This window comes from Boleophthalmus pectinirostris, unplaced genomic scaffold (assembly GCF_026225935.1).
Source record: "Boleophthalmus pectinirostris isolate CB_2022bp ecotype Guang Dong unplaced genomic scaffold, ASM2622593v1 HiC_scaffold_17, whole genome shotgun sequence".
Taxonomy (NCBI): domain Eukaryota; kingdom Metazoa; phylum Chordata; class Actinopteri; order Gobiiformes; family Gobiidae; genus Boleophthalmus; species Boleophthalmus pectinirostris.
In genome coordinates, this window is record NW_026571115.1 from 9,454,184 (window position 1) to 9,482,064 (window position 27,881).

At 39.7% G+C, this 27,881-nt stretch overlaps 1 protein-coding gene across 2 annotated transcripts in view; it reads left to right on the top strand.

The window, feature by feature from the left end:
• The window catches only part of plcl5 (phospholipase C like 5), a 273,874-nt gene that overhangs the window by 238,522 nt on the left and 7,471 nt on the right, over positions 1-27,881 (top strand). Inside the window, exon 6 of one of the 2 annotated variants that reach the window (XR_008632080.1) lies at positions 9,653-9,676. Coding sequence is in view for 1 of the 2 variants with exons in the window: in XM_055152945.1 (XP_055008920.1) it covers positions 9,653-9,762 (110 nt within the window). In the remaining variant the exon portion in view is untranslated. Of the gene's footprint in view, positions 1-9,652; positions 9,763-27,881 lie in introns of those variants that run through there. The other variant, XM_055152945.1, reaches the window with a different exon arrangement.

Consider the following 27,881-nt stretch of genomic DNA (forward strand, 5'->3'; position numbering starts at 1 on the left):
TTTTTTGGTTTTTTTTTTATCCTCCTGTATCGTAGAAATTTGTAAAACTGTGATTCACTTTCTGACATTTTAAAGAACAAGTTTTAAATTGTCTAGAATCAGTGTTGAACTATTGGATCTCCAAATTCTATTATACCACACATTGTTAAAGTGCATATGAAGTGAAATAACATGTCTTCCTAATTCACAGTGGGGCATCTCTGTCTCTCCATCCTCCTCCTCCTCCTCTCTCTCCTCTTTTCTCATCTCACCTCCTCTTTCCTTCCCCTTCTCATCCTCCTTCTCTTCCTCCTCTTCTCTCGTCAGCTGTCTCCCATCTCCTTTCTCCTCTCTCTCTCTCTCTCATCTCTTTCTTCCTCTTCTCTCTTATTCTGTCCTCATCTCTCTTTTCTCCTCATCTCTCTCTCCTCATCGCTCTTTCCTCCTTCCCGCTCCTTGTCTCTCTCTCTACTCCTCTCTCCTCTTCCCCCTTCCACGTCTCTCTCTCCTCCTCCTTCCTCCTCCCTCTTCTCTTCTCTCTTTCTTCTGCTCTCTCCTCCTCCCCTCTCCTCCTCTCTCCTCATCTCTCGCTCTACTCCTCCCCTCTCCTTGTCTCTCTCTCTCTCTCCTTGCCTCTTTTCCTACTCCTCTCTCCTCTTCCCCTCTCCTTCTCTCTCCTCGTCTCTCGCTCTACTCCTCCCCTCTCCTCCTCTCTCCACCTTCACTTGTGTCCTTCTCTCTCCTCATCTCTTTCCTCCTCCCCTCTCCTTCTCTCTTCATCTCTCTCCTCCTCCTCCTCTGTTGTCCTTCTTTCTCCTCATCTCTCTTCTCTCCTCCCCTCTCCTCTTCTCTCCTCGTCCTCTCTCCTCCTCTGTCCTCCTCCTCTCCTGTCCTCCTTCTCTCTCTCTCCTCCTCCTCGTCTCTCTCTGATGTCCGCTCATTATTGCACCAATCATTCTAATTTGCCCACTGATTCTGACGTGTTGATGAGGATACAGACTTGTTGGATAATTCCCCCTGGGTGCCATATCTGTGCCCTTCCCTCTCTCCGTCCTCTGTGTCCTCTCCATCCTCTCTATCTATCCTCTCTCTCTATCTATCCTCTCTCTCCGTCCTCTTTCCTTCTCCTCTCTCTCTATCCCTATCTCCATCTTCTCTATCTCTGTCCATACTCTCTCTCTATCCCTCTGTCTCTCTCTCCATCACTTTCTCCGTCCTCCTTCCTCTGTGTCCTCTTCATCCTCTTTCCCCATCTCTCGCTTTCCATCTTCGCTCTATCTCTTTCAGCCCTCTCTGGCTCTCTCTCCATCCTCTCTCTCTATCTTTCTCTCCATCCTCTCTATCTCTATCCCTCTTTCCGTCCTTTCTGTGTCCTCGACATTCTTTCTGTATCGCTATCTCTCTCTTCATCCTCTCCTTATCTCTGTCCTCTCTCTCTATCTCTCTCCATTCTCTATCGCTATCCCTCTTTCCATCTTTTCTCTATATCCCTCTCCCCATCTCTCTCTCTCTCTCAATCCTCTCTATCTCTATCCCTCTTTCCTTCTTCTCTCTCTATCTTTCTCTGTGTCCTCTCCATCCTCTTTCTCTATCGCTATCTCTCTCTCTCTCCCTCCGCTCTTTATCTCCATCTCTTTCTGTCCTCTCTCTCTATCTCTGTCCCTCTCTCCATCCTCTCTTTATCCCTCTCTCCCTCTCTTTCAATCCTCTTTTTATTTCTGTCCCTCATTCCATTCTCTCTCTATCCCTCTCTCCATCTCTCTCTCCATCCTCTTTCACTATCTGTATCCCTCGTTCCGTCCTCTCTGTGTCCTCTCCATTCTCTTTCTGTATCACTATCTCTCTCTATCCTCTCTCTATCCCTCTTTCAGTCCTCTCTCTCTCTCTCTGTTCCTCTCTCTATCCTCTCTCTATCTCTATCCCTCTTTCAATCCTCTCTCTCTCTCTCTGTTCCTCTCTCTATCCTCTCTCTATCTCTATCCCTCTTTCAATCCTCTCTCTCTCTCTCTGTTCCTCTCTCTATCCCTCTTTCAGTCCTCTCTCTCTCTCTCTGTTCCTCTCTCTATCCTCTCTCTATCTCTATCCCTCTTTCAATCCTCTCTCTCTCTCTCTGTTCCTCTCTCTATCCCTCTTTCAGTCCTCTCTCTCTCTCTGTTCCTCTCTCTATCCTTTCTCTATCTCTATCCCTCTTTCAGTCCTCTCTATCTCTGTTCCTCTCTCCATCCTCTATCTATCCCTCTTTCAGTCCTCTCTCTATCTCTGTTCCTCTCTCCATCCTCTATCTATCCCTCTTTCAGTCCTCTCTCTATCTCTGTTCCTCTCTCCATCCTCTATCTATCCCTCTTTCAGTCCTCTCTCTATCTCTGTTCCTCTCTCCATCCTATCCCTCTTTGCATCTCTCTCTCTTTTTTGCTCTCTCCATCCTATCTCTCTCTCCATCCTCTCTCTATCTCTATCCCTCTTTCAGTCCTCTCTCTCTATTTCTGTTCCTCTCTCCATCCTCTCTCTATCTCTATCCCTCTTTCAGTCCTCTCTCTCTCTCTCTCTTCTCTATCCTTTCTCTATCTCTATCCCTCTTTCAGTCCTCTCTCTCTGTTCCTCTCTCCATCCTCTCTCTATCTCTATCCCTCTTTCAGTCCTCTCTCTCTCTCTCTGTTCCTCTCTCCATCCTGTCTCTATCCCTCTTTCAGTCCTCTCTCTCTCTCTGTTCCTCTCTCCATCCTCTCTCTATCCCTCTTTCAGTCCTCTCTCTCTCTCTCTGTTCCTCTCTCCATCCTGTCTCTATCCCTCTTTCAGTCCTCTCTCTCTATCTCTGTTCCTCTCTCCATCCTCTATCTCTATCCCTTTCAGTCCTCTCTCTCTCTCTGTTCCTCTCTCCATCCTATCCCTCTCTGCATCTCTCTCTTTTTCGCTCTCTCCATCCTCTCTCTCTCTCTATCCCTCTTTCTGTTCTCCCTGTCTCCTCTCCATTCTCTTTCTATCACTATCTCTCTCCATCCTCTCTATCTTTCTCTATCCTCTCTCTATCTTTCTGTCATCTCTATCTATACGCTCTCTATCTCTCTCCATCCTTTATCTCTATCCCTCTTTCATGTCCCTCTCTCCATCTTTATCTCTATCCCTCTTTCTGTTCTCTCTCTCTCTCTATCCCTCTCTCCATCTCCATCTCCATCTCTATCTCTCTTTCATCTTCTCTATCTCTCTCTGTGTCCTCTCCATCTTCTTTCTCTATCACTATTTCTCTCTCCATCCTCTCTCTCTCTCACTCTGCCTCCTTTTTTATTATTGGTCTGTCTACATCTCCAAAACACAAAATGCTCTGTTCCACCTTGTGATGTCATGCAGTGCTAGTTTTGTTCAGTAGACGGACAGTTTCCAGGGCTGAAATGAAGAGTGTTTTGTGTTTGAGAGAAGAACCCAGGTTGAATATGCAGGTTTGTGCGTTAAACAGTGTCACAAAGATCAGAGAACAGGGCCTTTTAAACCTTCTGGTCGTTTTCTGAGTCTCTGGGCGGGTAACAGGTCTCCGTAAGTGAGTGTGCGGGCAGGTCGAGTCCCCGCAAGTCTCCGTAAACGCCCTCACACCCTCGCTCGCTCTCGGGGCTAATGGAGCAGAGGAGCACAGCTGGGACCCGATCTCCAGATGCTCCTCGCTCCCCTGCGCTATTATTGCATCAGTTCAAATACACTAGAGCCGTATCGGTAGACGTCTGTTCAGTGACTTGACTGGACGTGTGGAGTGACCATAGTCTAATTTAAAGCTGCACTGTGTCACTTTTTTGTTGGAGTATGCCACCACCAGACCACTAGGCCACTAGGCCAAGTTACAGGTCCAATCTACGAACAGGCGAGCCCTCTCACAATAATACATGATTTTCCATCTGTGTATTTTCTGTGTTTTTCTATATTATTATTATTATTATTATTATTATTATTATTTTATTATTATTATTATTTTATTATTATTATTATTTTATTATTATTATTATTTTTTTTATATATTTTCCTTGAATAAATGCAAGCTGGATAAGGTAAATGCCATACTGCGGAACTTTCCAAACAAAGCGATGAAAGCAGTAAAACATCACCATGGAGATAACCTTGTGTTTTTTTCTTTGTTTTTTATTAGTTTTTTTTTTTCTAAACTATTAAACAAATCAAATCAAATCTGAAATTGGCGAGATCATTTTGAGTGAAATATTAACTTTTTTTCAATAATGTGATGTCGGATTTCTTACTTTTTTTTTTCCCCCAGTGAATCATAATTTCAGTTTTTCTAGACCTGGACTAAAGCTGTACGAATGATGGACAAAAGATGGAGTAAAGATGGACTAAAATTGGACTAAAGATGGACTAAAGCTGGACTAGACCAGGACTAAAGCAGGACTAGAACTGGACAAAACATGGACTAAAGATGGGCTGAAGATGGACAAAAGATGGACAAAAGATGGACAAAAGATGGACTAAAGATGGACTAAAGATGGACTAAAGACTAAAGATGGACTAAAGATGGACTAAAGATGGACTAGACCTGGACTAAAGATTGACTAAGATTGACTAAGAAAATGAGGACACTTAGAACAGAACGTGCAAAAAATGTGTGTCAAATTTTACGGATAAAAAACTGACAATGTCATACTCCACTTTCTTCTCCTTTAATAGTAATTCTGTAGTAGTTTTAATATGTCTGTGTAATTACTCCCAGTCCTTGGAGGGTTTATAGTAAAAGAAAATTGTTCATATTTGGCAGTAGTTTTTATAGTATATGGTATTGTGTAAAGGTTTGTTGTAAGGTTTCTTCTTCCACCCAGTCATTGTCTGTGTCCATGTATATATATAAACCTGTGGAGTACAGAGTCATGGTTGTGTTATATCTATAAATATGTATTCACATGTAAATTAAGTCCAGCTGAGACTGACCCCCTGCTGTGCATGTGTCTGAAACATCAGGGACATCAGGAAGAGCTGATTTGTGAAATGAGATGTTTGAAGGCAGGTCACCACAGGCAGCACCTCCAGGCGGATCTCCACTGTGTAACAGTGTGAGGGCTAAACCGGGACTGAAGCAGGGATAAAACAGGACGAAACTGGGACGAAAGCCAGACGAAAGCCGGACGAAAGCCGGACGAAAGCCGGACGAAAGCCGGACGAAAGCTTGACTAAACATGGACGAAAACTCGACTAAACATGGACTAAACATGGACTAGACCTGGACTAAAGATGGACAAAAGCTGGGCTAGACCTGGACTAAAGCAAGACTAGAACTGGACTAAAGCAGGACAGAAGATGGACAAAATATGGAGTAAAGATTGAGTAAAATGGGACTAAACTTATACTAAACCAGGACTAACTAGAAAAGCACTCAGAGAGCGCAGACCTCCACCAAGGACTACCCCCATTTTTTATATAAATTGCGATAAAATCAGTCTTCTGGATCAGATCCGGATCAGCCTTTGGAATATGAAAGAGGATCCCATTGTCCATCCCTGAGTCAAATTTCATGGGGTTTGGTCAATAATTAACCGAGATATTGAGAAACAAAATTTTTGGCCCCATTTACCACAATGTTAACTAAAATTTCAAAGTGATCCAGAATCCAGGATTTCTTCCGGATCACCCCCAAAATGAAATCAGTTCTTCCTTTTCACATTTCCAACAAATCCTGAAAATTTCATCAAAATCGGTCCATAACTTTTTGAGTTATGTTGCTAACAGACAAACAAACAAACAAACAAACGCCGGCAAAAACATAACCTCCTTGGCGGAGGTAAATATAGACTAAAGGAGGACTAAACTAGGATTAAATCAAGACTAAAGAAGAACTTAACCAGGACTAAAGCAGGACTAAATCAGAACTAAACCAAGACTAGACTGTACTAACCCAGCTTTCAGGAGAGCCAGAGAAACATCGGGACTATTGGACTTAATAAGCCCCATTGTTGACTCTTCTGAATCTGACCCATGTAATGTTTTCTGAAGTGTGGTCTGCTTTCCATTTCGTCTGGTCTCTTCAGTAAAACAACAGAGAATCAAAGAAAGACTTGAGCCCTCCCAGTCTGAGTTAGAACATTTTACTTTGGTGATACAGGAAGGCTGGAAGTTTGTTTAAAAATGCTATTTGTAATCATTATTTAAATTATTGCATTATTCAGTTAGAAACATGTATTAATTATTACACAAAACTGACTTAAACTGGCTTTAAACTGTGTTATAATGTTGTTAGCTCATCAAAAACATAGGCAGAGTTGTGTTTTGTTTCACTCTCACATGTTTGAGTAACTCATTATTAGTCTCTTTACATCTCCTAAGCTCAAAATGCTCAGATCCACCTTGTGATGTCATGAAGCAGTAGTTTTCAAGTTAAAAGCTACTTTCTATGTTTTATTTCAATAGACGTGGGAAATTGTAGGACTGAAATTATCCAAATGATTCTAGTGAAGGTGTACGGAGCACTTCCTGTATTACCACATGACCACAGTTGGGCAAGTTACTTGAAAACTATAATGTGTTATTTATCACTTGTTACTGTCATTTCAAAGTTATTTCTTACATTACAAAATGACTGCATTTAAAATGTAAGACATTACACGACTACTGCAGCACATTTAAGTTACTTGCACCAAAATAACTGTCGCTGATTGTCAAAAAACTATCAGCAAGCGCAGATGCCAAACTTTTGCGCCTTAAAGGGACTGACCCACGACTAAACCGGGACTGAACCCAGGATTGAACCCAGGACTGAACCCAGGACTGAACCAGGACTAAACCAGGACTGTACCAGGACTAAACCAGGACCAAACAAGGACTAATCTTGGACTAGGACTTGGAATCTAGACCCGTCCCTGAGAGAACACCAAACCTGTGGAGCAGGGTGTTCGCAAAGTGTGATCCGGCGTCAGCTGCGATTAGCTCTGTGGGGCATGGAGTCCTGCGCCGGTCCTTTTGCCCGCGGTCACCCGACGGTCTACGCGGGTGCACCTTTGGGCCCGTCCTGACATTCGGAACCGTAACGATGGCGTTTCACCACTGCTGATATCGAGATTATTTTAGCGAAAACCCACCACTTCTATCCAGGTTAAAAATGCACTATACTGACATTTCTTCCATGAAATGCCTGACATTACTGCTTTACAACAAAAAGCAATGCATTAGAGTAATTTGTGACTTTTATAACGCATTACTCCCAACACTGCACATGACATCACAAAGTGGAACAGAGTGTTGTCCGTTTGAGAGAAGAACTCAGCCATACGACTCCAGGCTTTTGTCCAGACAGATGTTTATACATGTCCTTCCCTGCAAAATCTGAACCAGAACAGTCCAGTGTATAGTGAGTTGTGTCAAAACAAAAATAAAATAATTTCATAGCAACTTTCGAAGGTCATTTTTAATAATGAATTCATTCTTTCTTCTTCTAAATATTTGTATGTTTTGCCGCACAAATATGTCCATTTAAATCACCCCAGACCATTTCTTTTTCTGTCTATTGAGTTGCAAGGCCTACATCTGCGCCACACTGGAGAAATATTTCAAATAACTATGGCAGCCTGGCAGGGTCAACCTTCATTATTTCACTGTACAACTATTCACTGTTTAGAACATGGAGTTCCCAAACTTTTCTGTCCTGCTCTGACCCTGATAATAATAATAGTCGCCTAATCAGAATTTCATTGCACCATGTAACTTTTCTTAGATTAAACAACTACACGACTACATCTCCATGGATACAGGCAGGTATCCACGGAGATGGTGTTTAGAGATGTTTTTGTAAATAAGAATAAATCAACATTACAATTTTTATCAGTGACATTTTTCTCTGATTTGCACATGTTTATCTTGCATCTGGGGCAGAGATAGGTCAGGTTTTTGCATACAAATCCTTTAGAATACCAACCAAATACCAATGTTTTTTCATTACTTTATTGCATCTACACAAAGAAATGATTTTAAACATACATACACACTAACAGATGAAAGATATACACAGAAATTACAAGACATTTGGGTAAATAATTGATTCAGATTGATTTTTTTTTCTTTTTCTACTTCTATTCTTCTATTCTTTTTCATTATAAATTGATAAAATGTAATTAGTTTGTCTATTTTGAAGGATTTCTAATGGCTTGACTTAGATTTGCCTGTTATTGATACTTAACGTGCATCTCTATTGGTAGAATGTTCAGCAGTTTCCATGGTGACACAATGCACACATGAGCAAACACAAGAGGTTTAATGGTACATGTTTTCATGCCGAATCATTTCGGTGTCGCGGCCAAAACTTGCCCTGTGCGAGGTCCGCTATGGCTGCAGCATGTGTCATCTCGAACGCGTCTTCCATAAAAGAGTCCAAATACTGTGCTCCTCAGTTAGTTTATCGGCCTACCTTAGCCATCCAAACATACGCAGAATCAGCTCTCATTCACAGCGACGACCGTCAAAAGACTGTATACCTTCACGGTGCAACACCTGTGTGCACATTTTCCTCCCCTTATATAGGACAGCAAATTACGTATCAAGTTACAGATAGCGCCACTGTGCACAAGTGAGTTTGCTCTATTTGTGTGTTTACAGTCCGCCACTACATGTGCAGCTACACTGAAAGCTCGGCTCTTTAATATTCATGAGGGAACCCGTCTGTGATTGGGGTGACAGTGTTTCCCGCGGCGCTTTATAGTTAAGGCAGCCGCTTTGACGACAGTTGTCAAGGCCCCCCCATACCCACCACCTCTGTCTCTAGTGAAAGTGTATATTCAACCGCCGGGGACGTTGTAACTGCAGCAGATCTGCACATACTGCAGACAAGGTGGACAAGTTGTTTTTCCTGGCCACAAATATGAAGATCGAGTAAAAGTTCATCCTGGACCTGTTTGTGCTGCACTTTACTTTTTGAAAAGTTTTGTTTACTGTATACAAGGAATTTATTTTTTTTATAATATTTCATACATTTGTTGCTTATTTGAGAATATTTTGTTTAACTTATTGGTATTCCCAAGCAGCACTTTGCATTTATTTTATTTTCTCGTTTGTATAAAGTTAAAACAAATAGTTGGTTTAATAAACACACAAATAAACAAAAGCAAATGGTTTTTCATTTTGTTCCCATACTGTACCGAAAATGAACCGAACCGTGACCTCAAAACCGAGGTGCGTACCGTTCCACCCCTAGTAAACATGGTCAAAAAGTTGAAAGATTGTCTGAAAACTTAATAAAAAACTAAATGGATTTAAAGAACAGCCTGCGATTATTACGAACCTTCATGGTCCTGTTTAGGTGTTTGATTTTCAGTAAAAAGTGAGCGTGAGTAACTGAAAAAACTGTTGGCTAATATTATTTGAGAGAGACTTGTTTATCAGCACAAATCATCTCACCTCTTGTCTTTCCACCCAACTCAGTTCTCTCATCAGATGGTGTTAAAATAAAGCTCAGATTAAAGTCTAACTTGAGTAACAGCGCTTCAGACAGAGCAGTGCTTTCAGTTACAATCACACTCTCAGGTAATGTTGATGACGTCAGTTGCGAAGTATCAATCTGAAGTATTTTCTTAGGCGGTACTTGGTCTGAAAAGTTTGAGAAGCACTTAAACAGACAATGCACAGTTAATCCAACTGGGGGTGTGTACAATTATTCCTGTTCATTATTTTGAATTCACGTTGCTCTGCGTTACATTTCCAGGTCTGGATTTCCACGAAGACCTCCACCGGATCGGAGCGAAAGAGGGTTTGAAGGGTCGGAAACTGCAGAAGGCCCTGGAGAGCTACGCCTGGAACATCACAGTACTCAAGGTGAACCGCTGCACAGAATCACCGCTATTAGCAACACACAAAAGACCCCTGTTATTTAGATGATGTAATGTCCTCTGTGGAGAACTAGATACTGTTTCCATGGGCGATAAAAAAAAAAACCTGATAATCCTGTAGTTTAGACCGATACAACGAGTTGTGAAACACTTGTGATTCTAGGACAAGTGCACGGATTACAAAATATAGATAATTTTTATAGTGTAATGTTAAAGAGATAAACCAGGACAAAACCAAAACTACACCAGGACTGAACCAGGACCAAACCAGGACCAAACTAGGACTAAACCAGGACCAAACTAGGACTAAACCAGGACCAAACTAGGACTAAACCAGGACCAAACTAGGACTACACCAGGACCAAACTAGGACTACACCAGGACCAAACTAGGACTACAGGACCAAACTAGGACTAAACCAGGACCAAACTAGGACTAAACCAGGACCAAACTAGGACTAAACCAGGACCAAACTAGGACTAAACCAGGACCAAACTAGGACTAACCACTAGGACTAAACTAGGACCAAACTAGGACTAAACCAGGACCAAACTAGGACTACACCAGGACAAAACTAGGACTACACCAGGACCAAACTAGGACTAACCAGGACTAACCAAAAACTAGGACTAAACCAGGACTAAACCAGGACTAAACCAAAACTAGGAACTAGGACTAAACCAGGACCAAACTAGGACTAGGACTAACCAGGACCAAACTAGTAAGGACTAAACCAGGACCAAACTAGGAACTAAACCAGGACTAGGCAAACCAGGACTAAACCAACCAAACTAGGACTAAACCAGGACCAAACTAGGACTAAACCAGGACCAACTAAACCAGGACCAAACTAGGACTAAACCACCAGGACTAGGACCAAACTAGGACTAAACCAGGACTGAACCAGACCCAAACCAGAGCTAAACTAGGATTAAACAACCAGGGTTAAACCAGGTCTAAACCAGGTCTAAACAGGTCTAAACCATGACTAAACCAGGGATAAACCAGCGATAAACCAGTGATAAACTAGGACTAAACTAGGACCAAACCAGGACTAAACCATGAATAAACCAGGATAAACCAGGTCTAAACTAGGACTAAACTAGGACTAAACCAGGACTAAACCAGGACCAAACCAGGACTAAACAACCAGGGTTAAACCAGGTCTAAACCAAGTCTAAACCAGGGCTAAATCAGGTCTGAACTAGGACTGAACCAGAGCTAAACCAGAGCTAAACCAGAGCTAAACCAGAGCTAAACCAGAACTAAACCAGAACTAAAGCTAAACCAGGACTACACATTGCGTACCTTAGTTATCTGTTATCTAAAAAAAATCAGAGAAAAGGCTCTGTGCTTGTGTCTGTACAGCAGAGCAGGTAGCTTTATACTGACCATCTCATCAAAATATTGACTGACTGTATAACAATTTTTTGCAGGAAATTCACAGTAATGTTGACCCAGACAGTGTGATCATAGATTAGCATATGTTAGAGAGTCCAGACACTCCCACTTTATGTCTCGTATACATCATAAAGTCCATCATAGTACGGTATTTCCCAACCTTATTGACACTTTAAAGTTCAGACATTGACTTCTCTTTATGACACATGAAAAGGGACTTCGAACTAGGGATGGGCATTCGATGAAATTTTCTTAATCGATCGTCAGAAGAATTAACGATCGATTATCGATTAATCATTAACGTAAATGATCATCATTATTATTACTATCTGCACTACTAATCTGCATAAATAAATTCAAGTTTACGACATATAAACCGTAACGACTCTAGAGCCACATCAATCCGTTTGACATTATAATGTGTTTAATTCAGTTTTGCGCAACTCTCACAGAAACGAAACTTAAAACCGCATCGCTAATTTGCATAAACTCAGCGAAGATAAAACTACAGCTCTTGTGTCGCTGATGCGGTCAATTTCTGTAGGATTAAAAGACATGACTCAGTGGAATACAGGTTAGTGTGACCAGATTTGCGTTTGTCAAAACCAGGACACCGTACGGGGGGAGGGAGGTGAGTCCTCGTCATCGACATTGCGCGACTCTCACCTGGTAAAGCTTTTTCCCACTGGACACGAAACATATGTTCCTGCTTTGTACACTGTGCACATGGACTCACACTTGTCCCGAACGCAACGGAAAGCGTGGATTTTCTTGTATAAATCATCGTTAAATACACATTTGTGCTTCGGTACATTGCAGACTGACCGAATGTTTGTGTCTCGCTCCTTCTGAGTGCAGAGAGACACATGTACAGACCCCTGTTTGGTCAATTAATCATGCCCATCCCTACTTCGAACTACTTCCATATTGCATTGTGAATTAACATGAATGAAACATTACAAGCACAGATTAATTGTCACAGGAGCTGGTGGCATCAGATCGTTCCATCTCTGGAGCCGCTTTCAGTCAGATTAGTGTGGACGAACACTGCATCCCCAACTTAAACAACTCGAATACATACTAGTGTGGACAGGGCCTAAAAGTTACAAGTTCTGAAAAGTAGATTTTGCGTAAGAGGTCTGCTGTAAAAAATCCCTTAATAAATTCGCAGAAGTCTTATAAAACACTTTTCCAGGCAATCAAAGTCAATCCATACTATTATAGCCGCAGCTGCCCTGGGCCAGACTGACGGAAGCTGCTAATCTGCTCCATTGGGCCCTCCGATCAACACACACACTCACACACACACACCGCATTCATTTTAAGTGTCTTTCTTAAGAACTCAACAACAGTTTACATTAGAGCCACTGCAGTCTCTTTGTATCGCCTCATACACCCAGCGGTCTCCCATCCAAGTACTGCACTGCAAAAGGTCATATGTAGATCAATTTAAATAACTTAAATTCAGAACTTTTCACTTGATTTGAGTAGATCTGACTGAACAAGTAAAGTTATCTACCAGTGGAATGGAACAAAAGACTGGTGCATTGTGTAACTTTTCTGCTGAAGAGTCCGTCAAATGCTTTTCTCCATGCTGATTGTTTTTGCTTTGTCTTGAATGTTTCACAGTATGGCATTAACCCTTTACATCTTCATGGAGACCAAACCAGACCAAGTTACAGGTCAGGTTACACTGTCAGAATGTCTGTTTTTCAAGATATTTTTAAGCTATAAAACCACCTGTAATTGAGTAAATGCAATATAGAGCTGTTTAATGTCATACTGTGGAACATTCCAGACAGAGCAATGACGTATCCATAGAAACAAAAAGGTGACAGAGCCCTGACCACAAGTAAAATTATTATAAAATTATTATTTAGTTTCTTATTTCAAGTGCTAAGAGTTGTTGTTTTTCTTATCTTTAAAAGTGCACTATGTTACTTTTTGGTTGCGGGCTTATCAATTACCTGCTTGTTTCTATGGATACGCCTCTGCTCTGCCTGGAATGTTCCACAATATGACTTTAAACAACTTTTATTCAGTTACAAGTCAATTATAGCTCAAAAATATCTAGAAAAACAGACATTCTGACTGTGAGCGGGGTCGCCTCTCCACAGACCTGACCTGTAACTTGGTCTGGTTTGGTCTCCATGACGATAGAAAGGTTTAGTACCATACTGTGAAACATTTCAGACAAAGCAATAATATGAAGAAAAGCATTTGACGGACCTTCCATCAGAAAAAAATAAAAAAGTATCAAGATGCGTTTTCATATTTTAAGTACAAAAAGCTTTTTTTTTTTTTTTTTTTAGATTTCATTTAGATTAGATTTAGACTTTAGATTAGATTTCACTTTTTGCAGTGTACCCAGGCGCGCTCCTGCTTAGCTTCAGATACCAGACACGACTCGGCATTGACAGGGAGGTTTGGCCACTTGTGTAAACCAATATCTTTTGTTAATGTAAGCACTGGATTGGACGGATTAACTCTACTACATTAGTAATCCTAGATCAAAAGAACAAACCAGGATTAATTCCCACTTAACATGACACTTTAACGACGGGGCGGAAAATACGGAGACGCTGTTTAAACAAAACTTTTATGGGGATTCAAATTCTCTAAAATAAACAAAGATGTATTATGTAACTTTTCTGATGGAGAGTCCGTCAAATGGTTTTCTTCGTGATGTTATTGCTTTGTCTGGAATGTTTCTCAGTATGGCATTAAACCTTTCTATCGTCATGGAACCCAAACCAGACCAAGTTACAAGTCAGATCTGTGGAAAGGCCACCCCGCTCTATGTATTTTTGAGTTGTAAAACCATCTGTAATTGAGTAAATGTAAATTAAAGCTGTTTAATGTCATACTGTGGAACATTCACATCCATAGAAACAACCAGAAAAGTTACACAGTGCACCGGTAACACTTTATAAAAACTACACCTTATTTAGCCTTAATAAAGCATGAACAAAGACTTAATTAATAATGATTTACGCTTAGTAACTACTTAATTACTACCTGAATTAGCACTTAACTTGCACTTAATTCACCTGTGCTATAAATAGTAACTCAGTACTTCTTAATTACTCATGAACTAACCATTTGCATGTTTACAAATGCATATTTAAGTTCACATTTGAGCATTTATTAATGATTAATAAGCTATGAGATAATGATTTACTAATAATGCAATGCAATGATCATTCAGGCAGCTGTTATCTGTTAGTTAAGTCTTTCTGAGAGATTTTCTAAAGTGAAGACGAATTATGCTTTATTAAACATTTGTTAAGGTTAGTCAAATTCCAGAGAAACAATAATGCATTACTAGTAAATCATTCTCTCATGGCTTACTAATCATTAATAAATGCTCAAATTTGTACTTAAATATACATTTACAAATGCACACACAAATGGTTAGTTGATGAGGAATTAAGTAAGAAATACTTATGAGTAACTGTTTACAGCACAGGTGAATTAAGTGCAAGTTAAGTGCTAATTCAGGTAGTAATTAAATAGTTACTAAGTGTGAATCATTATTATTTAAGTCTTTGTTCATGCTTTATTAAGGCTAAATAAGGTGTAAGTATTATAAAGTGTTACCAGTGCACCTTTAACTTGATTCACAGATATTGCATTTTATCGTTGTTTAATATATTAGTGTCAAAACTTCAAAGTAGCTGTATGCTGTCATAATTTAACATTCTACAGTGGCCCAGGAGGGACTAAACAAAACTAAGCCCAAACAAAGCCAAATAAGGTGAACGTTCTAACGGCAGAAACCAGAGAGTCAAATGTAATTAATAACTTCTAATGTAATCAGCAAGAGTCTTTTCTCAAACGACAACAGTCATTAGTCTAAAATGAGACAAAAAACATGCATTGAAAATAGGTATTCTTACTGTGAGTGGGGTCGCCTCTCCACAGATCTGACCTGCAACTTGTCTCTATGGAGATAGTTTAATGTTTAATGCCAACCTGTGGAATGAGTCTGTGTATGTCCAAGTTGGAACGACAATACTGAGGTTTGGTGTCAGCGTTGGTGGGGGCATTATCATTATCAGCTCTACCACTGCCCATCTGTTTTATGAATTCTTTCCAAAAACACACAGAGTCTGGGCACGTCCAAAATAAGTAGGAGGTGGTTTCATTTTTCAGTTCGCAAAATGTACAGTTTGTGTCCGTTGCCCTTTTAAGATGATTCTTTAGCGGATAACAGCGATGTAGAGGCTTCGTTTGGGAGATTGACGCTCTTTTTTGACTCATTATAAGGCAAGTTTAATTGAAGATGAAGCCAAGATCAAAGTTTTTCAAAGTTTGGTGCGCAGCGTCTTCACTCACGCCATCTTCGGGTGCGGCCCTGTCCTGCCGCTTCCTCAGTTTAGGCTCCCGGCTCCACTAATGACATCACTCTGTTGCAGCCAATGAAATAGCGGTGGGGTAACCCTGTCGTCATATCACTGAATACATCTCAGAACGTCTAATAAACAAAATCTTTTTTTTTTTTTTGTTACCAAATGTTTATTGTTTTTTAATATACCAAAAAAATTCACAAACCAACCAACACAACACAACAGGTCCAGGACAAAATTAAATAAATGAAAGATTAGTGCTCATCTAAATCTACCACATCAAACCTAGACAGACCCAAAACAACAATATCACTTAGCCGCTCAATGGTCTAATACAGGGGTGTCAAACTCATTTTGGTCCGGGGGCCGTATCCAACCTACTTTGATCCCAAAGGGGCCGGATCAGAAAACTTATGTCATATAAACCCCAAAAATAACAATAAGTTGAAATATTGGTGCAGAGAAACACAAATCTATTACAGAAATCTTTCTAAATTGATGAACTCTTTCTTTTACAAAATATTATAATATTATGAACAACCTGAAACTTTAAGAAAAATACAATTTCAACACAATATTTTAACATGAACTTGTTTGCAAATAAGAATAAGTCAATATTTTTGGAAAATCCTGCATTCGGCTCCACTTTTCTCATTTTTCCATGACATTTGTTGATGAGGGTGTCACGGTCAACAGTCAAAAACGATCGTCCTTTAAGAGCGTTTGGAAAGAGACAAGTCTTCATTTGTGCTGCTCTGGTGGGAGGGGCCACGTACAGAGACGCTGGAGACGCTGATATGATAAACACCGCAGAAAATTACCAATATTTTAATAGAAAATATAAGGTCTTGGAGGGCCGGATCTGGACACCTGTGGTCTAATATATACCTCATAACAAGCAGGTTTTAAGATCAGATATTGTTTTTTTCTTTTGCATTATGGATACACGCTGTGGACAATTCTAAGTAAACAATGTCCATAAATGAAAGTACCCATTGACGATGTGATATAATAAACAAAATCTGAACTAAAACGTGTTCAGTTAATTCTATTGAGTTTGGAAAAATATCAGAATGAATGTATATTTTTGTTTATTCAAATAAAATGGCAAATATTGGGCAGTAGGGATTATTTTGTCTTTCCCAGATATTGGTTGTGACATGTCCCCATTGTCCCTATGCAAACCTACGCCCTTGTGGAAGAGTCCAGGAAAGGCAATAACATCTCCATGGAGACAAAATGGTAGCGTGCATCCCCTGAAGAAAAGTTGCATAGCGTATCTTTAAAGGGACCATATTTTACACTATTTTGATCTGTGTTATAATGTTGTTTTCTCATCACAAACATTCTCAGAGCTTTGACTTGTTTCATTCACACAAACCCTGTATATTTTCTTTTCTCAAAACAGAAAACCCTCTGCTCCACCTTGTGATGTCATATGCTAATACAGGAAGTGCTCCACTGTGTTTTTAAACTGCTTCAGTAGAATCATTTGGATAATTTCAGCCTTGGATATTCTTATCTCTAATGAACTAAAGGTAAAAGAAACTACCGCTAGGCCTATGTGACATCACAAGGTGGAACAGAGCATTTTGAGCTTTGGAGATGTAGACAAAGTAACAATAAAAGGTAGCTCAAATGAATGAAACAAAACACAACTAACGTAGGGCAGCACGATTATGGAAAAAATCATTATTAATATTATTTTGGTCAGTATTGAAATCACAATTATTACCTCCGCCAAGGAGGTTATGTTTTTGCCGGCGTTTGTCTGTTTGTCTGTTTATTTGTTTGTTTGTTTGTTAGCAACATAACTCAAAAAGTTATGGACCGATTTTGATGAAATTTTCAGGATTTGTTGGAAATGTGAAAAGGAAGAACTGATTTCATTTTGGGGGTGATCGGGAAGAAATCCTGGATTCTGGATCACTTTGAAATTTTAGTTAACATTGTGGTAAATGGGGCCAAAAATGTTGTTTCTCAATATCTCGGTTAATTATTGACCAAACCCCATGAAATTTGACTCAGGGATGGACAATGGGATCCTCTTTCATATTCCAAAGGCTGATCCGGATCTGATCCAGAAGACTGATTTTATCGCAATTTATATAAAAAATGGGGTAGTCCTTGGCGGAGGTCTGCGCTCTCTGACTGCTTTTCTAGTTCGAATGATTTTTTATTTTATTTATTTATTTATTATTTACTTTTTTAGTTACACGATGCATTTATTCAACATTTCTCTCTAAAAAAAAACATTTTGTTATTGATAATTTACGCACAACTTTCAAATTTAAAATAAACATAGGCTACAAATCTGTGCCTTAGAGCAGTTTTGCGAAGTATAAAACATAAAATGAATAAAATATACTTTGAACGTGAAATAAGGCATAGAAAAACATAAACTTCTACTCTAGTTGATTGTCCATGCTTAGTACTGCTAAATGCGAGTCCACAGTATATAACACTAAAGGAAGAAATGACTGAAGATGCAATTGGCTGGAACAGTGACACTAATGTCTGTCTCGTTGAAGTGAACTGTAGAACTTGTGTATCCTGTGCCATAAAGTAGAAAGATCTGTTATTGTAAGATTGGCCCACTGTCACCGCTCACTGACATTTTAATTCTTTTTTTTCTTTTGGCTTCTGCTCCACTGTTAGGCATTGTGGGATATGTGTACTCAAGTCCCGTTTGTTGATTTGTTCATTTCTTTCTATCTCTCTATATTTAAAAACTAAAATAAGCATATATATTAACCAAAAGTCGCAATCAGAATTCAGTTAATTGCACAGCCTTAACCCAAAATAACAACAATATAACATGGATTTAAGCTCACAAGAGTCACTTTGTGTAATATAGAACCTTTAAATATATTCTTACAAACAAAATGCTATAATTCTCCATGACTTCTAGCTCTTTCTTCTAAACGCTGACTGCTTTGCCTTAAGGACTCTCCTCGGGCTAATTGCATTTGCTGTGTTGCTAATCCTTAAATCTCTTAATTAATGAGCTCAGATTAAAGGGCTGTTTTATTCATTGGAGCGTCCACTGTCCTGACAAGACTCTCTGGTATTGTTTACATACATTTGCAAGTGTCTACAACCACACAGGGACCCTTCATTAACTCTTATGGAGATGTTACTGTCTAAGCTTTAGTCTATGGAAGCCCACAGCGCTCAGATCAGCGACTTGGATCTATAGGCGACTTGTTTATGGAAAAATTACAGGCTACGGTATTTTCTTATCTCTTACCTCACAAATCCTTATATTTAAACTCCATACACCTGTGTACATGTTTGAATGAAACAAAATACAACTCCAGGTCTGTTTTTGAGGAGGTAACACCATTATAACATCTCTTAAATCTCACCAGAGTCAGTTTTGCGTGACATAAGACCTTTAATAAGCTTGATTCATAATTAAAACTGCTTCGTCAAATAATAGTTTTAACATTTTTTGACCACATTGTAACACAGTTTTAGTTTTGTGTTCTTCCCTGTTGTAATAATAATGCATTATATTAAAACAGGTTCTCTGCACAGATCTGTTATCCACTAATAATGATAAGATTCTAGGTTAGAATTTTTAGAATGAACAAATATTCACAAATTGTGTTGTTTTCTTATTTTAATTTTTTTTAGATTACAGATAATTCAAGTACCCAATTTGTAGTACTGGTTTACTTCTGGTTTACACTTGGTTTAGTCCTGGTTCAGCCCTGGTTCAACCCTGGTTCAGCCCTGGTTTTGTCCTGGTTTTGTCCTGGTTTTGTCCTGATTTAGTCCTTGTTCAGTCCTGGTTTAGCCCTGGTTTAGTCCTGGTTTAGTCCTGGTTTAGTCCTGGTTTAGTCCTGGTTTAGCCCTGGTTTTAGTCCCCTGGTTTAGTCCTGGTTTTAGTCCTGGTTTAGTCCTGGTTTAGTCCTGGTTTAGTCCCTGGTTTAGTCCTGGTTAGTCCTGGTTTAGTCCTGGTTTCCTGTTCCTGGTTTAGTCCTGGTTTAGTCCTGGTTTAGTCCTGGTTTTAGTCCTGGTTTAGTCCTGTTTAGTCCTGGTTCAGTCCTGGTTTAGTCCTGGTTTAGTCCTGGTTCAGTCCTGGTTCAGTCCTGGTTTAGTCCTGGTTTAGTCCCTGGTTTCAGTTCCTGGTTTAGTCCTGGTTCAGTCCTGGTTCAGTCCTGGTTTAGTCCTGGTTCAGTCCTGGTTCAGTCCTGGTTCAGTCCTGGTTTCAGTCCTGGTTTAGTCCTGGTTCAGTCCTGGTTCAGTCCTGGTTCAGTCCTGGTTTAGTCCTGGTTTAGTCCTGGTTTCCTGGTTTAGTCCTGGTTCAGTCCTGGTTCAGTCCTGGTTCAGTCCTGGTTCAGTCCTGGTTCAGTCCTGGTTTAGTCCTGGTTTAGTCCTGGTTCAGTCCTGGTTTAGTCCTGGTTCAGTCCTGGTTCAGTCCTGGTTTAGTCCTGGTTCAGTCCTGGTTCGTCCTGGTTTAGTCCTGGTTCAGTCCTGGTTCAGTCCTGGTTCAGTCCTGGTTCAGTCCTGGTTCAGTCCTTAGTCCTGGTTTAGTCCTGGTTTCAGTCCTGGTTCAGTCCCTGGTTCAGTCCTGGTTTAGTCCTGGTTCAGTCCTGGTTCAGTCCTGGTTCAGTCCTGGTTCAGTCCTGGTTCAGTCCTGGTTCAGTCCTGGTTCATATCCTTGCCTCTGTGTCTGTGTGATGTGCAGCTCTAATGTCTAACCAGATAAGAGCTCCATGCTGCTATGTGAGCCCTGCGCAGTGGGACCATGTGTCTGAGTAAAGACACAGCAGAAGGGTATTTTTATCTCAAATCATTTAGTATCGAGTGCACAAGAAAGGCAACCATGTCAGGACAGATAGCGAGGTTTGATCCTGGATGTCTTCACAGCCTGAGCCTCTCACAGTTACAGACAAGCTCAAGAGAGGTGGATGTTAAAGACTTACTGCCATGATCTGTGTTATAATACTGTTTCCTCATCACAAACACACCTGGAGTCATGTTTTGTTTCATTCACACATGTTTAACACACAGATCCTGCACGTTTACGATGATTCTTTTTATACTTGTAGTCCTGGTTTAGTCCTGGTTCAGTCTAGGCTCAGGGGTGGGCAATAATTTTTTCCATGGGGCCACATGAGAAACAAAAAATACTGTGGAGGACCAAAAGGCTTAACTCAATTCTGCATAATATTAATTGTATTTCTTTATAAAAAAGCAGTAAATAGCACTGTTTTGATGAACTGGTAAGACTGGGAAGAGTATCTGTTATGACTAAGCAATGAAAAAGTGAGGTTGCCTTACAAAAAAAAAAAAAAAAGTCATTCAAAAAACACCTCCAAAATAAAAGCAATGCAGCTTTAGTCCATGTATGAGGTAAAATGATAAAATATGTTTATTTTCTAATTCTAAATTAGTTTAAATGGGCCTGTTAGAATCAACTAAAGGACCATTTATGGCTCAGGAGGTTCAGTCCTGGTTTAGTCAAGGTTCAGTCTAGCTCTAATGTAGTCCTGATTTAGTCCTGGTTTAGTCCTGGTTTAGTCCTGGTTTTGTCCTGGTTTTGTCCTGGTTTAGTGATTGCTTAGCCCTAGTTTAGTCCTGGGTCAATCTAGCTCTTATTCACCCAAATTTAGTCCTAGTTTAGTCCTAGATTAGTCCTGGTTTAGTCCTAGTTCAGCCCTGGTTTAGCTGTGGTTTAGTCCTGGCCCGTATTTCCCTTGATGTAGTCCTGGTTTAGTCCTTGTTGGGTCCTGATTTAGTTCTGGTTCAGGCTAGCTCTTCCTCACCCTAATGTACCGGTAGTCCTGGTTTAAATCTGGTTTAAATCTGGTTTAAATCTTGATTAAATCTGGTTTAAATCTGGTTTAGTCCTAGTTGGGTCCTGGTTCAATCCTATCCTATCCAAATGAGTTTAAATGGGCCTGTTAGAGTGACTCAGGAGGTATAGTCCTGGTTTAGTCCTAGTTCAGTCTAGTTCTTACTCACCCTAATGTAGTCCTGGTTTAGTCCTGGTTTATCCCTTTATTATGAGTTTGTCAACATTTCCAAAGCTAAATGCCATCACAGTCTGAGCCTCTCACGGTATACAAGCTCAAGAGAGGTGCATTTCAGTGACTTACTTACTTCTTATTGTATTATGGTATTTTTATTATGGATTTCCAAGTAAAAATATCCACATACTTTTAATCACTAGGTTCATAATACATGCAATATATCCAACCACATTACAATATTTACAATAAACTTGCTGTTTATTGTAAGTCATTTCAAAAGGACCACAAAATATTGACACCACAAATAAGAGACTATGTGTCACTTTTATTTTGTATTTAGTCTGGACTTGAACCGTAACTTGTGTTTGTTTCAATGCATGTAGGATGTACTTTAACTTTGACATGGTTCTGTTATGTATTTAGCCTTTGTTTGGGTTAAATTAAGGAATTTAGCTGAAGATGAGCCTGGAATTTAATTTGCACTGTGTCACTTTTCTGGTGGAGGATCTGCCACCTGAAGATAGTATTGGTTTCTGTAAAATGCTCCACAGTGGGGCATTATTTATCTCCATGGTGATACTACTAGGGCCATACTGGTCAAATCTCTCAAATACTAACTTCCTCACAATAAGAATGTATGTTTTTTTTTTTTTTTCGATGTAACTTTTTAGCAATTTATCATATATACTTGAGTTTAATGCCATTCTGTGAAACAGTCCAGGTGACAGATCCCACCAGAAAAGTTCCACAGTGCATCTTTATGTATGGGTAATAATGATTCATGATTTAGTCCTGACTATAGTCTTTTAAGTGCAGTTTAGAGTCTGTTTAGTCCAGTTCAGACCAGGTTTAGTCCATGATTTCCTCTCATTTATCCTTGTATATATATTTACTCATACTTGTAGTTTCATTTTCATTATGTCACACACTGATTCCTAATGGAACTAATGGACTTAACAAACAGAAAACACAACTGTATTTTATTAGCAGTGTTGTCGTAGATCTCTTCTGTAATTCCACATTTTACACTTTTCTTTTTTGCCAAAACTCTAATATTGCGTGGCTCATGCCAGGGCCATCTGGTGTCTCCCTTTGTCTTTGCCCAGTGATAAGTCAGGATTACAGCCTTGACTTATACTGAGAGCTGGTTCAAAATACACAATCTATCATTTGCTGGAAAAACAAAATGACGAAATACCAGAACCTTTTATTTCACAACCCCAGGGGATCATAAAAACAGGCAGATGTTGTTGAATGTTTAATATTTCTATCTTTAAAGGGCTCATATTACGCTGTTTTCTGATCTGTGTTATAATGTTGTTTCCTCATCATTAACATGCCCCAAGTTGTGTTTTGTTTCATTTACACATGTTTAACACACAACTCTGCACATTTAATCTGAGTTCTTCTCTCAAACAGAAAAACACTCTGTTCCACCTTGTGATGTCATGTGGTAATACAGGAAGTGCTCCACTGTGTTCTTAAACTCCGTACACCTTCACTAGAATCATTTGGATGATTTTAGACCTGGAATTGCTGATCTGTACTGAACAAAATGTAGCTGCTAACTTGAAAACTTTTTTTTAGGCTTTAAGCCGCACTGGAGTATAAATTGCACCAGCCAAAAAATGCATAATGAAGAAGAAAAAAACATGTATAAGTCACACTTTTGGAGGGAAATTTATTTGATAAAATCTGAGACCAGGAACTGACCTTTCATCTTGAAAGGCAAACTTCAAACCAAACTTCACTTCTCACTCCAGATCAGTAAATCCACTGAATTCTTCATCCTTGGTGCCACTTCTGATCAACTCCATGACCTCTGGAGGTAAATGGAGCGACACTTCCTCTTCTGTGTAGCTGTCGTAAAACTCAGCATCAGTTCCAGTTAGAATTATTCTGGCCTTTCTGAATCCCGACAGGATGGTTTCAATTTTCACTGAAGTCCAGGCTTTGTTGAATCATCCAGTGACTTCCAGGAAAGTTGCATGGTGCACCCTCCCAGTGTCACAAGTTTCTCGCTCACTCCAAACTTCCTTTCTGCTGCTCGATTCCAGTTTTCGGCTGCAGATTTTGCTACTTGCAGCAGCACAGTGTCTCTTTCTGCAGGAGACATGCGCAGTAGAGCACCAAGTGACAGTGGTACAGGAGGAATAGCAGTAACAGATACTCAACTACTACTCATACTACTCAAGCCTAGCGCCCTCTCACAGCTGTCAGTGTGAACATATTAATATATAAGTCTTACCGGAGTAGAAGATGCACGACCACCCAAACCATGAAAAAAGTGTGACTTATAGGCCGAAAAATATGGTACCTCTTAATGACATCACAAGGTGGAACAGAGCATTTTGAGCTTTAGATATGTAGACTAATAATACAGGATTTCTCAAACCTGTGAATGAAACAAAGCACAACTCCTGCTATGTTTTTGATGAGTAAACATTCTAAAGCTCACAAGAGTCAATTTAGCATTATATAGGACCGTTAAAGCCGTGCTGTGGAACATTCCAGGCAAGACTGTAAAATCTCCATGGAGAGAAAAGTTTGAGTAGCCCTCTACCAGAAAAGTTACATAGTCCATCTTTAATTTAGTCTTGTAAACAAAAACAATTCCCAGACACATATCCAGACAGAAGCATATTTCACTCATATTTTTATTCTCCCAGCGAGTCTGTTGTCCTCCCCTCGCCGAAATGCCCCGCGCACACTGAACATTTGGTGCACCCTGTCAGCTCCAGCGCCTGCCAATCCCTTCACCTGTCAGCTCCTTCACATCCCCAGCGCGCTCAGGCACTGCTGCGCGCTGGTGTATGCTACAAAACTGCGGAAAAATACATAAAAACATCCATCTCAAATCAGAGCAGTCTCACTCCGCCGAGCTATTTGAGGGCACTTCTGTAGTCAGCAGAAAGCCCGGTCAGATCTGTCTCAGGAGCAGATGACGGTGCATAATGAAGTTGCTGTCTGCCAGCCTGGTTCCACATTATCGTTTTGGAAATATGTTACAGAGATTTTTATTTGCAGTGATTTTATTTGACTGTTTGTCTCATATTGTGTTGATCTCAGCCTGGTTTGCATAATTCATTGTCATTTCTAATTTTGTGTTAATGGTCCATGTAAAGATGTTTTCTGATCTGTGTTGAAAATCGACCTGGAGTTGTGTTTTGTTTCATTCACATATGTTTAACACACAAACCCTGCATATAACACTCCACTGTTCCACCTTGTGATGTCATCTGGTAATACAGGAAGTGTTCTAGTGTGTTTTAAAACTACATATACCATCACTAGAAACATTTGGATAATTTCAAACCTGGAGTTGTCAAATTCTGCTGAACAAAATGTATTAAGTAGCTGTTAACCTGAAAACTACATGACATCACAAGGTGGAACAGAACATTTTGAGTTTTGCAGATGTAGACAGTCTAATAATACAGGATTACTCAAACACATGTGAATGAAACAAAACACAACTTCCCAAGTCAATTTATTTATATAGCACATTTAAAACAAGTTAAAAATGCTTTACAGTATGAGACACAACATGGTGAAACAACATCACAAATTTAAAATATATAAAATATTACATAAAACAGCTTAATACACAAAGATAATAGGCTAAAGTAGAGCTCATGGGCTGTTAAACATCTTGAAAATCTTGAAAAAAAAATTTTTTTAGGGGGGTTTTAAAGTGAGGTAGGGAGGAGCAAGATCTCAGATGAAGAGGGAGGGCGTTCCAAAGCTTGGGGGCAACAACAGAGAAAGCTCGGCCTCCCCTGGTTTTGAGGCGGGATGGTGGGACGGACTAGCCTGATTCATCAGCCGGTTTCACTTCGTGGAAACCGCCTGAGCTCGTAGCATTCAGAATCGTTCGCTCTACCTTAAGCAGGTGTTTTTTTTATTCAACCAATCGCTGCTATTTGGTCATGACGTATGTAATGGGCCATTAACGGGGCTAACTGGTATATTAAGCTTTTCCCAAATCCCATAGGAAGAAGGGCAATAACGTCTTTCCCCTTGATAAAATTCACCAAACATTCTCTTTGTTCCGGCTTTAAATCCTCGATCTCGGGAATCATTGCTGACACAGAATATATGGCTCTTCACTGATTGGCCGGTGCCCGAACTCGCACTTCCAGGGTTCTTGCAAACTAGTGTATTCTCATTCCTGACCTAGTCCCTTGAGAGAAATGAAATTGAGCAGAGACACTAGGTGGCACCAGCCTGACTAGGGACGGACAGTAGGTTGAGAGAGTTTTGACCGAAAAATCTGTGATGTACTGTGGCCCGAGTGACTTGAGTGATTTAAAAACTCAAACTTACTTAAAATCAATTCTGTATTGGACAGGTATCCAGTGGAGTTGGGCTAGGATGAGTGTGTTATGTTCTCTCTTTTTGGACCCGGTGAGTCTGGCAGCAGCATTTTGGACTAACTGTAACCTATCGAGGGAGGATTGTGGGAGGCCTGAGTACAGCATGTTGTCGGAGCCTAGTCTATTTGTTACAGAAGCGTGTATGATTGTTTCAAAGTTATTACGTGTTAGAATTGGTTTTAATGCGGTATGTTCTGTTTTGATGAGGTTATAACATGACTTGAAGCTCACTGGAGTCATTTTTGTGTAATATAGAACCTGAAGTGACTATTAAAAGTGTTTTCAGTTTGCTGTCTGCATTTTCAAAACCTCAAAGTTGTACTGCAGCCGATCTAACTCAAATTAAAAGATAAAAATTCTCAGTGTTGTAACCGTTTGGAGATTCCAGTAACAACAGTACAAATGTACATGCCTAAAGCTGAATCTGATCATGAATATTTGATTGGACAGTAGTAAATGATCTGGGGAAACTAGTCATTTGCTTCATTTTACTGACCCCTGATGGTTGAAGTTAGTATCTGTACCTGTCCAAATCGCTTTCTGGAACTTAAACTATTGTTATCTGACCACATCAAACGGAGAACTAAACCAGGACTAAAACCAAGACTTGAATGGACCCTCATCTCAACTGTGACAGGTTTCTACAGCAAGGGCATCTGGCATAAAAACTCCCAAATCTCTCTGCGATTGGTTCACGATGGTAATCCAGAAACAAAATGACATGCAGAAAATGGCGCTCTTTTGGGTCAAGGAGACAAAACCATGTATAATTCTTAGAGGATTTGCTTTGACCGACACAAAGCAGATTATGGCAAAGATCTAATGAGGATATTGTGTTTGGATTTGGGCTTAACCCTTTGGGCTCAGCAGAGGGACCGGCTGTGACAGAAATACCACAAATACATGAAGTACTGCGAGTATGATTGGACCGTGTATGGACAGTTCATATTAGGGGTCAGTGATTCTAGAGGAAAAGATGCAAGTTTGGATGTTTTTTCGTTTTTGTTGTACTTCATGGTGCACTATGTAACTTCTACTATGGAGGATTCGCTACTTGCTTGTCTTCATGGAGATGTTATTTTCTTGCCTATAATGTTCCACAGTACAGCATTAAGCATATCTCCCTTGCTTTTGTTTAATTGCAAGTGTTCTGTTGGTCGAAAATACCATAAAAACTTGAACTCTTACCAGGGATGTAACGATATCCAAATCTCACGGTAAGATATTTTCACGATATTCATCTCACGGTGCAGTATTTGTGATATTTTGTGGAGAATTTTTCCTTTTAAAATGCCTTGACAAGACTTAATCCAAAGAACTAAAATTTAAAAGTGCTTAGAACTGTTATTTCTTCATGTAGTTTGCACCAAAACAGAGCAAAGGATCATGGTCTATGTAGTTCCCTCTGATTTTTTATCTATTGCTGCACCATAATAATAAATTTAAGCAAAGAAACTTGTAATTCGATATATTCTGATGCTCCACGATATTACTGAGAGACTTTTGACGATACGATATCAGGATATTTTAGTTATTGTTATACTTCTAACTCTTACCAAGTGCAGTCTTGTTTCTCCATTGATTTTACGATTTTTCTCCATTGTTATTGTCAAGTTTTTCTCTATACTGTGGAATAATCAAGGCAACACTGTAATAACCCCATGGAAACAAGCAGGTGCCGGACCCTCCACGAGAAAAGTTACAAAGTGCACATTTAACAGGTAATTAATAGAGACAAGGCAGTACGTTGTTTGCAGATTTCGTTGGTTGGTTTCAATAATTAAAATAATTATAGAGGAAAATCGAATGTCACAAAACTAATCCAATTACTGTATTTTTCAGACTATAAAACACACCAGCCAAAAAATGCTTAATGAAGAAGAAAAAAAAACATATATAAGTCTCACTGGACTATAAGTCGCACTTTTTGGGGGAAATGTATTTTATAAAATTTGAGACCAAGACCGACATTTCATCTTGAAAGGCAAGTTATAG